At 40.7% G+C, this 17,542-nt stretch overlaps 1 protein-coding gene across 4 annotated transcripts in view; it reads left to right on the top strand.

The window, feature by feature from the left end:
- MOB4 (MOB family member 4, phocein) overlaps nt 1–17,542 on the top strand; it is a 28,356-nt gene continuing 10,814 nt past the window's right edge. The window contains exons 1-3 of one of the 4 annotated variants that reach the window (XM_077885663.1): nt 1–119; nt 4,102–4,164; nt 13,175–13,275. In XM_077885663.1, the coding sequence (XP_077741789.1) occupies nt 4,138–4,164; nt 13,175–13,275 (128 nt within the window). In that variant the 5' untranslated portion in view covers nt 1–119; nt 4,102–4,137. Of the gene's footprint in view, nt 120–427; nt 602–984; nt 1,166–4,101; nt 4,165–13,174; nt 13,276–17,542 lie in introns of those variants that run through there. The other 3 variants (XM_077885660.1, XM_077885662.1, XM_077885661.1) reach the window with 3 other exon arrangements.

Below are 17,542 nucleotides of genomic sequence, written 5' to 3'. Positions count from 1 at the left end.
CTCCACGCAGGGAGCCGGACGTGGGCCTCGATCCCGGGTCTCCGGGGTCACGCCCCGGGCGGAAGGCGGCGCTAACCCGCTGAGCGCCCCCGGGCTGCCCCAGTCTCTTCCGAGATTGGGTCAGTTTCACGCGGGGTCTGTGGAGCGTTCCCAGGCGGCCGGCCTGTTTCCCACGTCGCCCGTCTCTGCGGATTTGGACACAGGGTGACGCTCCTCCGGGCACCTGCCCGCCAGCGGGTTACCGACCGGGTCACCGTCGCGCAGGCTCGGTCCTCTCCGCGCCCCTCCCTTCAGCCCGAGGACACGCGCCCCGCGAGGCCCCCCCCCCGCGCACGTCGCGGCCGCCAGTCGCCGCTGTTCCTCCTCGCGCGCCCCTCCCTCCGCCGGCGCGTCCTTCCGGGCCTCCTCCGGGTGCTCCCGCCCTGCCCCGCGCGGGCTCCGGCTGATCCGTCAGCGGGCGCCGCTCCTCCCCCCGCGGCCCTGCGCAGGCCGCCTTCCCCTACATCCGGGTACCGACTCGAGCCGCCCAGACTCTGGCACTATGGTCATGGCGGAGGGGACGGCAGTGCTGAGGCGGAACAGGCCGGGCACCAAGGCGCAGGTACCGTGTCTGCGTGTTGCCTGCGGGGGGCCGCTCGGCGGCGAAGCTGGCCGCGGCTGGGAGAAGGGAGGGCCGGCTCGGGAAGCCGGCGGCAGGGGCACCGGTGCCCGGCCTGCTCTTCCGGAGCCGCCGCCGCTGCGTCGGGCTGAGGCGGCGGCGGCGGCGGCGGCCCCGAGGCCTGCGGAGCCCGGGCTGAGGGGCCTGCGGGGGCCTGTCAGAGCGACGGCGTGTGGGCGCCGCGGCGGACGGTGGCCGGAGGGGCGCGGCGGGCCGGGAGACAGCCGCGGCTCTCGTGAGGGTCGAGGCGGCCGCGGCGGGAGGGGCGCAGAGCCCGCCAACCGCCTCCGGCTTCCGGCTCCTGCGGCGTGTGGGGCGCGCCTGCGGGGCGGCGGGGGCCGGGGCGGCAGCGTCCCCTCCGCTCCCCTCGCGGCGGCCGTTCCCTGCCCTGCGGGTTTTCGTCGCCCGGTTGCTCTCGTCAGACGTCGTTCCTTGTGGTTCTGGGAGGCACAGCCCCGGAATTAACTGACCAGGATTTTATCGACTCTCAGTAGGGCGGTATCTGGGGTGAGTCGGTGTTCGCCTAGGGATTGACGCTGGGGGTTTTCAAAAGACGGGATGCCTCACATTCTAAAAAAAAAAAAAGAAAAAAGAAACAGGCGTTCGGGTTTGATGCGGTTAATGCACCCGCTGAAGTGGATTGCGGTTGAATATATGCTCTAAAATCGGAAGAGATGGGCCGAAGTGTAATTTTAAAGAAAAAGTGATGTGTGTGTGTGTGGGGAGGGGGGGGACAGGAAAAAGCCATGGAGCTCTGACCATATCCCGGAGAATAGATTTTAATGTCCTGCATGGAATTTTGGGAAGGGAGTTCTTTCAGAGTGTCCTTCGGGTCCAGACACCTCCCTAGATCCGTGTTACGGGGCCGGAGACCGAAGCCCGGAGAATCGACGGCATTTGCTTCAGGTTACATAGTCTCTGGGTTCTGAGTTCGCTTTCTCTCTCTCTCTCTCTCTTTTTAATAAAGATTTTATTTATTTATTCATACGAGACGCGCAGAGGGAGGAGCAGGCTCCACGCAGGGCGCCCCACCCGGGACTCGATCCGGTGACCCCGGGGTCATGCCCTAGGCCCAAGGCAGGCGCTAAACCGCTGAGCCACCCAGGTGTCCCCCACCTTTTCTATTTAACAAGTTTTTTTAGTACTGGATTTTAGACAACTTAGCTTAAATGTATTATAGAGGCACATTTATCAGTTACTTATGGCTATTTTGTGAACATGTTGCTGGGAATTTATATATTTATGGTTTCTTTTTACCTTTTCCAGACTTTCTTTGTAGAAGCTCTTTTTCTTAGATAACTTTACTTCTTATTTCGTGGAAACATTTTTTTCTTTTAAGTGATCCGCTTTTATGTTTTTATATTCAGAGGTTAACTTATACCTGACATTCTGAGAATTACCATCCATTTTTATTTATTCAGGTCTTAATTTTGAAAAAAATATTTTAAGTCACTATTGTAACACATCTGTTTCCTATGTTATAAGTCACATCTAAGAAACCGTTGCGTTTTTCCACATTGTCCTATATCAAGGTTGTTAAATAAAATGTCACAGGAAAGGTCAGTATTTAAAAAAAAAAAAACCTGCTTAAGCAGCATTCTTTATTATTCCTTGTCTGTCACGCTACTTTCCTTCAGTGAAACAGGTCTATTCTAAATGCTTTATTTAGAACTATAATAGAAAGTGGAGTATCTTCCTACTTTATTTTCTTACTTATTTTTTCTAATAGATTGGGATATAGGCACATAGTTGGTTTTCAATGAGTGTTTATTACCTGAGGTAGATGAGAATGTTCATTAAGCAGATTTGTGGTTTTGTGTTTTAAGTATATGACAATTATGATGAGACAAAACATTTGATTACCAGTTACCAGTTTTGTGGATATTCCTATATGTGTTTTCTAATATTTTTAAATAGAAATATTTTACAAACTAATTTCTTTAAAGGGAAGAATAATCAAAGCATATTGATAGAAACAAGTTTCAGTATAAATTACATAGGAAGAATTTAAAAAACTAGTCTTCAATAATATTTGGATGATATCTAGCGAAAGACATCCTGGAACAATTTCCAGAAAGTTGTTTTTATTTCTTGACAATATTAGAGTTCATTTTCATTGATACAGGGAAACTATAAAAAAGAAAAATATGAAAAGTTTAAGACACTTAAGAAGGTATACCCATCACCTACGTTTGTAACTAAGACATTACTAATATAGATAGATTTATCACATTCTTCTGTCTTCTCACTCCTCCCAACCAATAATGGTGATTATCATTACTTTTCTCCATGCGTTTACTATCTATACATTATATCTATAAGTATGCCTTAGATTTCTTAAACTTTTATTCATGTGGTATCATACACTGACTTCTTCAGTCTTCTCCAGTTTTTGCTTAAGGTGTTTTGGAGACTACCCCATGTTGATTGCAATGTACAAGGTTATAGATCATTGTTTCACTAGTACTGTTTCCCCCCAGTTTCACCTCAGAGACATTTATCAAACATCTACTTTGTGTCAGGCATTGTGCTGCCTGCTAAGGATACATAGGTAGACTTCCCTGAAAAAAATCAGGAAGGTTTGTAATCACTTAGGGGAATGTCTGTGAACTGGACTATCTATAGAGGAATTCAGAAGCAGTGCAAGGTGATCCAGAAAAGTATCCATTGCCCTCAAAACGAGGCTGGATGACTACTTTTTCAAAAAAAAAAAATATTATTTATTTATTTATTTATTTACTTATTTATTTATTTATTCATAGAGACAGAGAGAGAGAGAGAGAGAGAGAGAGAGGCAGAGACACAGGCAGAGGGAGAAGCAGGCACCATGCAGAGAGCCTGACGTGGGACTCATCCAGGGTCTCCAGGATCACGCCCCTGGCTGAAGGCGGCACTAAACTACTGCACCACCAAGGCTGCCCCTGGATGACTACTTTTTGATGGAGCTCATATTTTGATTTAGAAATTTAAAAAATCTTTTGGAATTTGGAATAATAATTTATAATGTCTGTCTAAAATAATACTTATGGAACAATGACTACCCCTTTCCACCACCACCACCACCACAAACTATTCTCTTTTGGTAAACTGAATCAGTGCTTGGAGATTCTGTTTTAGCTTAACTTTTTGAGATATTTAACAACCATGAACACAACAAAATGATAGATTTATCTCCTCAGGTAATACATGAAAAGTTTATAGGAGCCCTGTTTGAGGGATTTGTGGGTTGAAAAAAATGTGACTTGTAGTTCACCTAAGTAAAATCTTGGTGTTTATTTAAAAACATTGAGTAAGTTTCCCTTATTCACTGATAATTGTGTTCTTTACAGTATGAAGAGCTTTCTTCTCTAGTGTAACTTTGGATCTTTATTAAGAATTGTTGTTAATCACAATAATGTTGCTTCTTTGTGACTTTGTGCTTTAACAATGAATTTTTTTTATAGGATTTCTATAATTGGCCTGATGAATCTTTTGATGAAATGGACAGTACACTGGCTGTTCAGCAGGTAATAACAGTAGTTTCTTTTTTTTTTTTTTTTTTTAATTTTTTATTTATTTATGATAGTCACACAGAGAAAGAGAGAGGCAGAGACACAGGCAGAGGGAGAAGCAGGCTCCATGCACCGGGAGCCCGACGTGGGATTCGATCCCGGGTCTCCAGGATCGCACCCTGGGCCAAAGGCAGGCGCCAAACCGCTGCGCCACCCAGGGATCCCCAGTAGTTTCTTTTGTAACTCAATAACCTAAGAATTTAACCTGCCTGGCATAGATATTCCTGTATCTTTAACTCAAGTCAGAATCCATGGAAATAACAGAATGCCTGTTTAAAGCTTTTATCAACCTCCATTTTAAGATAGTATAGTAAACTATAATGAAGTTTAAGTACATTTTGATATCTTTACCAAAATAGGGTACCAAATTTGATTTTAGAATGAATTTAATTCAAAGTTAATTGAATGCTAAATTAGAATAACATAATTAGGAAAAAAGTGTACTTAGTTGGTGACTGAACACTTGAGAACATGTATCTAAATTTACTAAAAGTTACCATTAGTTCTTAATATTTGTGCCTCTCTAATATATTTGAGGGCTAAGATGTCTCCCTTTAGGTTGTTGCCACTGTCAAGTAGCTCCTAAGGCAATGGTTTATCAAGAGGGTGGGCTTCTAATAGCACATTTGGTTTGAAAAGCCCCTGAAGAGATTCTTGAGCATTCTTATTTGAGAATCAAACATTATGTACTCATTGGGTTTTGGTATTTTTTTCAAAAGGTTTTATCTATTTGAGAGAGAGAGGGAGGGCAAGCAAGCACAAGCAGGGTGGAGGGGCAGAGGGAAAAGGAGAAGCAGACTCCCTGTTGAGCAGGAAACCCCCCCCCCCCCCCCTTGGGGCTCTGTCCCAGGACCCTCAGATCATGACCGGAGCTGAAGGCAGATGCTTAACTTGCTGAGTCACCCAGGAGCCCCACTCAATTAGATTTTTTAAAAAATGTAGCAGTTCTTCCAAAAGGAATAAAATTTATAATCTGAGGAAAAATAGTTTCTATAGCTAATTATAAAAAGTTACCTTAAGAGGCATATGGGTGATAGTCCATTAAATGTCTGCCTTGGGCTCAGGTCATGATCCCAGGGCCCTGGGACTGAACCCTGCATCAGGCTCCCTACTCAGTGGGGAGCCTGCTTCTCCCTCTCCTACTCCACCTGCTTGTGTGTGCGCGCTCCTCTCTCTCTCTCTTTCTCTCTCTCTCTGTCAAAAATAAATAAATAAAATTTTGGGATCCTTGGTGGTTCAGTGGTTTAGTGCCTGCCTTTGGTCCAGGGCATGATCCTGGAATCCTGGGATTGAGTCCCACATCAGGCATCCTGCCTGGAGTCTGCTTCTCCCTCTGCCTGTGTCTCTGTATCTCTCATGAATAAATAAAATTAAAAATAAAATAAAATCTTTATAAAAAAGGTTGTTTTGAGGGATTAAAAGGATGACTTAAAATTAGGGTAGACTAGTATGTTGGACTAGGCATTGATTACCATATTTAAAGAAAAAATATGCAAGAAAGAGTGGCTTTTTGGCTTTATCTTGATGGCTAAGATAATAGATGTAGAGAGCTATTTGGATTTATTGTGTTGTTTGGAGACCCTGGGAAATGAAATAGAAATACAGTTGAATTCTTTGAACATAAAAAACAATTCATGATATTAACAAATACCTTTAGAATGGACTCAGTATAATATTTAGATACTTAGCACAGGAAATGGAAGAGCATACATGTATGAATGGCTGTTTGTTCTTTGCCTTTCAAGAATGTATTGTTCAATCAGGAGATATTTATTGGGCAATGAGATAGGCCTTATTGAGGATACAAAAATATAAACCTAGAGCTTTATGCCTGCAAATTGGGAAAAATGTACAGATACTCCTTTTAAACGTAGAGGTTGGGGACGCCTGGTGGTTCAGTGGTTGAGCAGCTGACTTTGGCTCAGGGCGCGGACCCAGAGTCCCTGGATGGAGTCCCACATCGGCCTCCCTGCATGGAGCCTGCGTCTCCCTCTGCCTGTGTCTCTGCTTCTCTGTGTGTGTGTGTCTCTCATGAATAAATAAATAAAATCTTTAAAAAAAAAAAAAAAGTAGAGGTTGTGTGCTGGTACTTTGTTGAATTTATTAGTTCAAACAGTTTTTTTGTGAACTCTTGAGAGTTTTCTACATTATTGAGAGCATGTCCTCTGCAAACAGCTAATTTTACTCTTTCATTTCTAATCTGAATGCCTTTTATTCTATTTCTTACCTAATTCTTTGGCTAGAACTTCCAGTATTACTTTGAACAGAAGTAGCAAGAAGAGGCATCTTAACTTGTTCTTGATCTGAGAGGAAAGCTTTCAGTCTTTCACACTGAATATGAGATGCATTGGGGATTTTTCCTATATGACCTTTGTTGAGTTATTATGTTACTGGTTTCCTTCTATTTCTAGTTTGTTGACTATTTTTATCCTAAAAAGCTGATGAATTTTGTCAAATGCACCAGTTGAGATGAACATGTGGGTTCCCCCTTTCATTTTGTTAATGTGATGTATTGATAATTTTCCCATGTTGAACCATCTTTGCATTCAAGGAAAAAATCCCACTTGATCGTAGTGTATAATGTTTTTAATTTGCTGATGAATTCAACTTGCTAGGATTTTTGTATCAATGTTTGTAAGGAGTATTGGTTTCTAGTTTTCCTCAAGTGTCTTTCTTTGGCTTTGGTATCAGGCAATGCTGGCATCATAGAATGAGTTAGGAAGTATGCCCTCTTCTTTGAGTTTTTGCAAGAGTTTGAGGATTGGTGTCCTTCAGATGTTTGGTAAAATTCACCAGTGGAGCCATTGGGTCCAGGACTTTTCTTTGGTTGCACATTATGAATGTAATTAATGGCACTAAACTGTACACTTAAAAATGGTTAAAATGACTATCCCATTGAATGATTTTGGCACCCTGATAAAAAATTATTTGACTATATGTTTATCTCTAGGTGCTCATTCAATCCCATTGGTCTATATGTCTGTCCTTATACTGATACTGCACTGTTTTGATTACTGGAGATTTGTAGTGAATTTTGAAATTGAGAAGTAGGAGTCCTTCAACTTTGAATTTTATGATTTTCAAGATTAGTTTGGCTACTTGGTACCCCCACAATTCCATATAAATTTGAGAATAGGCTTTTCCATTTATGCAAAAAGACTGTTGGAATTTTGATAGAGAGTGCTAGAATCTATAGATGGTTTTGAGTGGTATTGACGTCTTAATATTGTCTCCCTGCCTGTGACACAAGATGTCTTTTTTGTCTTTTCTAATTACTTTTACCAACACTTTGAATTTTGTAGTTTTCAGTATTTAACCTCCTTAAATTTATTCCTAGGTATTCTATTTTTTCAAATACTGTTGTAGATTTTATCCTTTTTTTTTTTTTTTTTTCTCTTTTTGAGAGAAAGAACATGAGCAGAAGGAGAGGCAGTCCCTTCTGAGTGGGGAGTTAGTCGTAGGGCTTGCTCCCAGGACCCTGAGATCATCACTTGAGCCAAAGTCAAATGCTTAACTGACTGAGCCACCCAGGCATTCCTAGAATTGCTTTTCTTTTTTTTCTTTTAAGATTTTATTTATTCATGAGAGACACACACACATGCAGAGGCAGAGGCAGAGACACAGGCAGAGGGAGAAGGAGGCTTCATGCAGGGAGCCTGATGTGGGAGTTGATCCTAGGACTCTGGGATCACGCCCTGAGTCAAAGGCAGATGCTTAACCGCTGAGCCACCCAGGTATCCCTAGAATTGCTTTCTTAATTTCCTTTTTGGCTTATTCATTGAGGGTGTATAGAAACACAACTGATTTTAAATTTTTTATTCATTTACTTTTAAAAATACTTGATTTATTTATTCATGAGAGACAGAGAGAGAAAGAGAGGCAGAGATAAAGGCCGAAGGAGAAGCAGACTCCCTGCAAGGAGCCTGATGTGGGACTCCATCCCAGATACCAGGATCACACCCTTGGCCAAAGGCAGATGCTCAACTGCTGAGCCACCCAGGCATCCCACAACTGATTTTTTAATATTGATCTTGTATCCTACTACTTTACTAAGTTTCTTTATTAGCTTCATTAGCTTTCCTGTGGATTCTTTGATATTTATATATATAGGATTATGTCATCTGCAAATATAGTCTTTTTTTTTTTTTAAGATTTTATTTAAGAGAGAGTGCACAAGTGGGGGCAGGAGAAGAGCAACAGAGGGAGAAGGAGAAGCAGGCTCCCCGTGGGGAGCCCAATATGGGACTTGATCCTAGCACCCCAGGATCATGCCCTGAGCCACTGAGCCAGCCACCCAAGTGCCCCAATATTTTTGTTTTAGCAGGCATTTGACCTAGTTAGATATAGGCTGCAAGTTCCAAACCGATTGAGGTTCCAGTGTTGGCTCAGTTTTCAAAGCTTTTGTGCTACTCCTTGAATATGTTCTGTGTGTACCAACTCATGGTCAGCCTGGATGGAGGTATATCATTAGCTCAGTTCTCAGTCTGTCATATGCTATTTATGATCAGATTGATGCATGTAGGCATGCAGAGATTAGGGTTGAGCCCAGGAGTTCATAAGCACCTTTATGGGGTCACTTTTCTGAGCTTTACTCTGTCTAATATCTGATACGTTTTGATTCCCTGGGGCTCTCACCTTTCTGGTCCTCCAGCCAGAAACCACCTAGTAGAATTGTGCTACAGTTGTGGGAAGGTGAAGAGAGTAAAAGAAATAAGGTTTGATCCCACCACTATAGAATGGAAAAGTTCTCTTCCTGATAATTTTGTCTCTTGCATTTTTCTGTTGCCAGCTGCTTTTACTGCCACTGGAATGGTCTCAGATATAGACTATGAAAATGGAGAAAAAGCAGAGGGCAAATCCCGGGAGCTTTCTTCCACTCTTTTTCAGTTTTAGGAGTGCTGTTTTCCACTCCTTGAGACAGAACTATGTAATTTTTCCTGTATCTGTCAGCACCAGCAGTGCTCATTTTTGGGTTTTATCCTGCATTGAGTTTAGGCTAGAGGATACCAGAGGGGAGAAGAAACAAAACAAACTCCCTGCCAGTTCAGTGATACTTTGAATTCTGGTGTTTTTTTCCGCTCCTCTTTCTGGTACTTGCTTTTCAGAGGCCTCAAATTGCTGCACTGTGAGTTCTGTCCAGATTTTGTGGTATTGTTCAGTGGGAGAGGAAAGTTGATATGTGTTTACTCCATCTTACACAGAAATGGAAGCAATAAAATGCTTTTCCATGGTAATTTACTCTTCCCAAATGATTTCTAAAAACTGCTTTGGGGGAAAAAAGTTTTATGTAAAATACAATAACAGATCATTGTAATTATTAATAATAATAGCCCACAGGAAAAAATGACTAGAAAAATATATTTGTCTTTTTCATAACAAATGGAAGAAGAATTTCACGTTTTCTTTTTGACTTAAAGATTTTATTCATGAGAGACACAAAAAGAGGCAGAGACACAAAGAAAGACAGACAGAGGGGCAGAGACACTACACTCTATCTGTTTTGAGTGCCTGCTGTGTGCCAGTTGCTGGTTATACAGTGGTGAAGGACTCCTACAGTCTACTCACATCAGGCAGAGAGAGAAGCAGGTTCCACACAGGGAGCCCGATGTGGTACTTGATCCCAGGACCCCAGGATCACGCCCTGAGCTGAAGGCAGACGCTCAACTGCTGTGCCAGCCAGGCGTCCCTTTTTGACTTTGTTTAAAATCTGGTATAGTATATTCCTGTACTGAAGAGACTTGAAAGGCTTGGGAAGTGAGTATATACTGAGAGCATCTGAAATGCTAGTGAGCTTGATCAAGGGGACAGTATCACATAGAAGTGGTTAAGCCTTTGGAAGTTAACTGAGAAAGATTCTTTTCAAGAAATTGTAGTAAGGATTTTAAAGTTCTTATAGGCATAAAGAACATATTTTTTTGTAGATTTGCTTAACAATCACAAAGTTAGTTTTTAAAATAATAGCTGTAGAGTTTACTCAGTTTCAAAAACTATTAGCATTAAAATTCAGAAGCAGAAGTTTTAAGTAGTAATGGTAAATGCTCTTCCGTTTAGCTGAATTATTAAACAACATAATGTTGAAAAGGTACTAAAAAATATTCCAGCTTTTCATGATAGAGTTAAATCTTTTTTTCCTATTTTGTTTGTCTATCTTGTGATGCACATGAAAAAATTAATCCTAGTTTAGATTTACATCACATGATATGTGACAGGATAGAGAAACATGTTACAGTTTGTAAATCCTTCGTTTTCAGATGTTTTAGAGGGTGATAAAAATAATTTTCCAGAATAAACAGAAATTTCTGATATTACTAACTCAGAAACAACGTAAAGAGTTTCCTAAGGTAAAAGTTAAATTCTGTGAACGTTAAGACAGTTAATTTTCTTAGGTCATTTTAATATTTATTTATTTATTTTTAATTTTTATTTATTTATGATAGTCACAGAGAGAGAGAGAGAGAGAGAGAGAGGCAGAGACATAGGCAGAGGGAGAAGCAGGCTCCATGCACCTGGAGCCCGATGTGGGATTCGATCCCGGGTCTCCAGGATCGTGCCCTGGGCCAAAGGCAGGCGCCAAACCGCTGCGCCACCCAGGGATTCCTCTTAGGTCATTTTAAAGGATAGCTGTCTCTATTTGCATAAAAGTATGGAGGATTCACTTCAGAAAACAATGACATTTTTGCTTTCTTTCAAAGTTAAGGATTTTTTCTGTTCTTTTAAATGTTTTATGTAAATCATCATTAATAAAAGAATTCCAGATTCCCTAAAGATGACAGCTTTTAAATCTACTTAAAAAATATAATTATAAGTAAATCCAATTATTAAATATGTGGTTAAAAAATTAATATTGATTATGGACAAATCATATTGCAGAGAATATATTTTTGTGTGCCTAACTAATAAACTTTTTGGGGTCACCAAAGAATACTAAAGAATCAGGGTCTATACTCCATTTTTGGTAAATTTTTTCATTCCTAATCCATGGCTTCAGGTAATTACATATTTTTATCCTTGACTTCAAGTAATATAGTTTAGGAAAAGACAGTAAAAATTTGTTTAAAACCTCATGTACCAGATGCTAATAAAATTTAAAATAAAGCTAAGTCTCCGCATTTTTATCTGAGGGAGACACTTGAAAATAAGTAAGTGGTATTTATTAAATAAGTGCTTGTAAGGGTTCTTTTTTGGGGGGGGGGGATGGAGGGAAGCCTGGGTGGCTCAGCGGTTGAGTATCTGTCTTCGGCATTCTGTCTTCTTGATCCCAGAATCCCAGGGTCGAGTCCCACATTGGGCTCCCTGTGTGGAGCCTACTTCTCCTTCTGCCTGTTTCTGCCTCTCTCTTTCTCTCTCTCTCTCTCTCTCTGTGTGTGTGTCTCTCATGAAGAAATAAATAAAATCTTGTAAGAGTTCTATAGGAGGTATAATGGGAGCAGGAAAAGTAAGAGTGCATAGACAAATTGCTAATTGAGACTATATAGAGATAAATGTAGGAAATCAGAGGGAGTTCTGTGAGTACTAGAATAATAAGGAAAGATTTTGAGTGTGCTGGAGGAGAGGGAACTTGGAAAGGATTGTATGGAATTTGAGGTGGCCAGTGGAAAGGTAAAGAATTTGGTTCTATCTGCTTGAGGAGATAGAGAATCAGTTTCATGCAGAACTTTGGAACTTAGGATGGGGTTAGAAAATCAGGAAGAGTGATTTTTAAATAGGCTATAGGGAGTCATTGAAATCTTTTGAGCAAGCTTTTTTTTTTTTTTAATTTTATTTATTTATGATAGTCACACAGAGAGAGAGAGAGAGAGAGAGAGAGAGAGGCAGAGACACAGGCAGAGGGAGAAGCAGGCTCCATGCACCGGGAGCCCGACGTGGGACTCGATCCCGGGTCTCCAGGATCGCACCCTGGGCCAAAGGCAGGCGCCAAACCGCTGCGCCACCCAGGGATCCTTGAGCAAGCTTTTGACATGAGAGTAATAGTCAAGAAATGTTGACTGAAAAATGGACATAATAGGTAGGTGTAACAAGGCCCTGTAGTTATTTGGTTTCTGTAATCAGGCATTTAAGTGTAATTTAGCCAATTCAAATTTCAGAGTATTTAAATCAGAGATTGAATAAAACATTAGATCTGAAATTTAAAGTTTTATTTTGTTTTTATTTTTTAAAGATTTTATTTATTTGACAGAGAGAGTGTGTATAGGGAGAAGCAGGCTCCCCTGAGCAGAGAGCCCAATGCAGGACTTGATCCCAGAACCCTGGGATCATGATCTAAGTGGAAGGCAGATGCCCAACCGTCCTACTGACTGAGCCACCCAGGCACCCGTACTTTATTTTACATAAATTAAAAGTGAATGTTCATGCCTTTTTTCTCTTAACTTAGTTTTTCCTGCTAGTCATTTTTTAAAAACTTTATTGGCCACCACATATTGTATAAATCAACCATTTAAAATATACATATGTGGTTTTTAATATATTCACAGGGTTATACACCATGACCACAATCTAATTTTAAAACATCTTTTTATTCCCCACCCGAAGGATATCTCATTCACATTAATTAGCTACCTCTCTTCTCCTTTATCTCCTCTTCTTTCTCTAGTCCTAAACAACTACTATTTTTTTTGTCTCTATAGATTTGCCTGTTTTAGATAATTCATATTAATGGAATCCTATATTATATATACCATGGTTGTTTTTATATTGTCTAGATTTTATGTTCTTATGAAAATTACAGTTTACTGTTTTGATCCCACATCCAGGCCTGGTAAGTACCACATCTGCGTTTATGTGGTAGATCTTATCCCAAAGAAGTTGAATTGGAGAAAGCATAGGTAAGGGTTGCCTCCTTTCTTCTGTATTAGTGACAATGATTTTGTACTTGGTTTCCTATTTTGTGTATAACCCAAAAAAGTTGAAACATAACAGCAGTCATGTATTCAAGTGTAATTAACTATGAGAACTTTTTTGTTTATAGTATATTCAGCAAAATATAAGAGCAGATTGTTCCAATATTGACAAAATTCTTGAACCACCTGAAGGCCAAGATGAAGGTGTATGGAAATACGAACATTTAAGGTAAATCTTCATGATACATCAAAATAATTATAGTAGTTCCATTTGTAAAAATAACCTTTAATATTTATGATTGTGATTACGTAATGATTCATAGACTGAAAAATCACATTTTAAAGCTTTTGTGTTTTCATGTTATAAAGTTTTATTTATATATTTTTTAAAGATTGTCTCTATTCATGGGAGACACACAGAGAGAGGCAGAGACACAGGCACGAGGGAGAAGCAGGCTCCTTGCAGGGAGCTGGATGTGAGACTGAATCCCAGGACCCCGGGATTATGCCCCAAGCCAAAGACAAGACAGATGCTCAACCACTGAGCCACTCAGGCGTCCCTTAACTTTGTTATTTACTGATTATTTTCTTCATTTATGGATATAGGCATTATTACCTATTTATACAGCTTTTCATTCATTTGTTTTTTTCTCTCCCTTTCCCTTTTCTCCCCTCCACCTCCCGCTTTCTCCTTCCCTCCCTCCTTTCCTTTCTCTCTCTTAAAAATATAATCTTAAAAAAACAAAATGAAAACCCCTAGATCAAGTTGTCAAGTGATTTGTCCAAGAAACTGGCAGAGTACAAAGAAGCCTTAGCATCCTGATATTGCTGAACTGTTATGACAGGATAGTTTGATAGAGCATTCGAGTGAGTGGATGGATGAGCGTAGGAGGGAGGGCAGACTGAGAAGCCCATCTCTACACCTAATGTGGGCCTTGAACTTAAAACCCAGGATCAAGATTTGTACACTCGGGTAGCCCAGGTGGCTCAGCGGTTTAGTGCTTCCTTCAGCCCAGGGCGTGATCCTGGAGACCCGGGATCGAGTACCATGTCGGGCTACCTACATGGAGCTTGCTTCTCCCTCTGCCTGTGTCTCTGCCTCTCTCTCTCTGTCTCTCATGAATAAATAAATAAAATCTTAAAAAAAAAAAAAGATTTATACGCTCTATGTACTGAGCCAGCCAGGCACCTGTATGTAGTTTTTCTTAACCACAAATGAATTATTTCTGTTTGTCCCCTCAATAAACTTTATTCCTCTGTAGAGGATCACAAGAAGGTCCTAGTCTAGGCTTCATATTTGATGACGCCTCTGTGAATCTCTAGGCTTCCCTGTGGTAAATATTAATTATAATTCTGGGGGGCCTGGGTGGCTCAGTAGGTTAAGCATCTGACTCTTGATTTTTGCTGAAGTCAGGATCTTGGGGTCATAAAATTAAGCACCCCTTCCCCCAGGCTCTGTGCTCAGTGGGTAGTCCCCTGAAGGTTCTCTCTGTCCTGCCCCTCCCCCTGGTTTGTAAGTGTATGTGTGCATGTGTGCACGCTAGCACTCTCAAATCTTAAATCTTTAAAGATTGTAATTCTCAAGTAAGGAGTTTGGGCACTTTTCATGATGCTCTTTGAATGAGGGAATTGATTGGTAAATGACTAGAGTTAACTTTAAAAGCAGCTAGATCCTGGGGTACCCAGGTGGCTCAGTGGTTTAAGTGACTGCCTTTGGCTGGGGTGATGATCCGGGGGTCCTGGGATTGAGTCCCACATCAGACTCCCTGCTAGCAGGAAGCTGGCTTCTCCCTCTGCCCCTCCCTCTTGTTCATCCACTCACTGGCATGCTCTCTCTCTCTCACTTACTATCAAAATAAATATGTAAAAAAAAAAAAAAAAAAAAAACAGCTTAAATCCTGACGTTACTAAGTTGTTTTTTGAATTTACAAACTTCCCACTATAAATGGGAGCGGAGATAAGTTAATAGGTAAATATAAAGAATGTAGCATGAGATACATATTTATCACAGTGTGTTATTTTTGAGTTGATTTTTAAGTAGTAAGTGGAGTAGAAATAGGACTTTCCCTAAATAAATTAGACCACATTTCCTGCTAGACATTGCTAAGACATAATGTCATAACACATTACAGTTCAGCAATATCAGGATGCTGAGACTTCTTTGTACTCTGCCAGTTTCTTGGACAAATCACTTGACAACTTGATCTAGGGGTTTTGTTTTGGTTTTTTGTTTTTTTAAGATTTTATTTTTAAGTAATCTCTGTAACCCAACCTGGGGCTCAAATACACAACTCCCATATTAACAGTTGAGCCAGCCAGTCACCCCTGATTTATTTAAAAAAAAAATTATTTATTTTGAGAGACATAGAGAGAGAGGCAGAGACATAGGCAGAGGGGAAGCAGACTCCCTGTGGGGAGCCCAATGCAGGACTTCATCCGAGGACCCCGGGATCACGACCTGAGCCAAAGGCAGATGCTCAACCACTGAGCCACCCAGGTGCCCCTGATTTAGTTTTTTGAAACCACTTCTCAAAAAAAATAAAACCACTTCTCAATGCATGATAATTGAAAGTATGAATATGTAGATATTTTCTCATTTTTAAAAATAGAGATAGCACTTTAGTGTTTATTCTCTGCCTTACTCTCATCAGCTTTGAAAATGACTTCTTACTTACCTGTTGGGATTAATGATAAAAATAAATGAGGAGGGGATCCCTGGGTGGCTCAGCGGTTTAGCTGCCTGCCTTTGGCCCAGGGCATGATCCTGGAGTCCCAGGATCGAGTCCCGCATAGGGCTCCGTGCATGGCGCCTGCTTCTCCCTCTGCCTGTGTCTCTGCCTCTCTCTCTCTGTGCCTCTCATGAATAAATAAATAAAATCTTAAAAAAAAAAAATAATAATAAATGAGGATTTTTTTTTTCCACTAAAAGCATAATTCCAAACAAGTAAGGGCTGACTTGAGAGTTCACAAAATTTTTTTCTTTTTCTTTGTAAAACTCTATGCCCAATGTGGGGATTGAAATTGAACTCATGACCCTGATATTGAGAGTCACATGCTTTACAGACTGAGCCAGATAGTTACCCCCAAGGGCTGATTTTAGTTATATAGGATCTTTTTTTTTTTTTTTAAGATTTTTATTTATTCATGAGAGAGACAGAGAGAGAGGCAGAGACACAAGCAGAGGGAGAAGCAGGCTCCATGCAGGAAGCCCAACGTGGGTCTTGATCCTGGGTCTCCAGGATCAGGCCCCAGACTGAAGGCAGATGCTCAACTGCTGAGCCACCCAAGCGTCCCTGTTACATAGGATCTTAATATCAGATCTAAAAAAACTCTTTTCCTCCCTATTTAACTTATACTATAAAATATGCAATATACAAAACTTAAAAAAATTTTTTTCCTATTCCTCTGTCCTCATGCTGTTTACTTTTTTTTTTTTTTTAATTTTTTTTCTTAATTTTTATTTATTTATGATAGTCACACAGAGAGAGAGAGAGAGAGGCAGAGACACAGGCAGAGGGAGAAGCAGGCTCCATGCACCGGGAACCCGATGTGGGATTCGATCCCGGGTCTCCGGGATCGCGCCCTGGGCCAAAGGCAGGCGCCAAACCGCTGCGCCACCCAGGGATCCCTGTTTACTTTTTTTTCCCTGAATAATAGCCACTTTTATTTTGGTTTTGTATTTGTTTTATGCATCACATTTTTCTATATATTCTTTTGTGTCTCTATCATAGTGTATACATCTTTATAGTTCACCAAAAAGAGTTTCAAAAGTAGCTTTTTGTTTTTTTACATGTACTTGGTATACGTGGTTTGAGGCTTAATACTTGCTCTCATTGTTTAATATAGTTGATAATATTAAGATGTTAATGGGCCTTATTTCAAGTCTCCCACTAGCCCATATAGAATCTTTGTAATTAGGAAAAGATCCGCCTTCTTTGGAGCGAGTGCAGTCCTATGCCAGGATGCATGATTTAGAGATGATGGTGTAGGCTGGATTTCAGCTCCAGCCTCTCTAGCTGCACAACTATATCTGTTAGCCTTATACTGAGATTAACTTGAAGCTGTTATATTTGCACTATTTGTCACAAACTGTACTCGTAACACTGCCAAATCAGTTAGCTTAATTTTGCTATGGGCTATAAGTGAGTTAAACTAGGTAAGTCACTTACTTTTCACGACATGTCTTTATTACCACTTAGTGGAAAAAAAACTCAAAACTTATAACATGCAGCCTACAGATATGTGGCAATAGAGGGTAATGTGGTAATTCAGAAATAAAGGTGCCCCTAGTCTTTTTTCCTCTCTCTATATATACACGTGTATATGTATGTTTGTGTGTATATATGTAGATACACACATAATTTTTTATATAACTGGAATCTTTTTTTTTTTTTTTCAAAGATTTCATTTATTTATTCATGAGAGAGACAGAGAGAGAGAGAGGCAGAGACACAGGCAGGGAGAGAAGCAGGCTCCATGCAGGGAAGCCTGACATG

This window comes from Canis aureus, chromosome 36 (genome assembly GCF_053574225.1).
Source record: "Canis aureus isolate CA01 chromosome 36, VMU_Caureus_v.1.0, whole genome shotgun sequence".
NCBI lineage: Eukaryota > Metazoa > Chordata > Mammalia > Carnivora > Canidae > Canis > Canis aureus.
The sequence above is the reverse complement of the archived record's forward strand: the minus strand, read 5'-3'. Positions and strand labels throughout refer to the sequence as shown.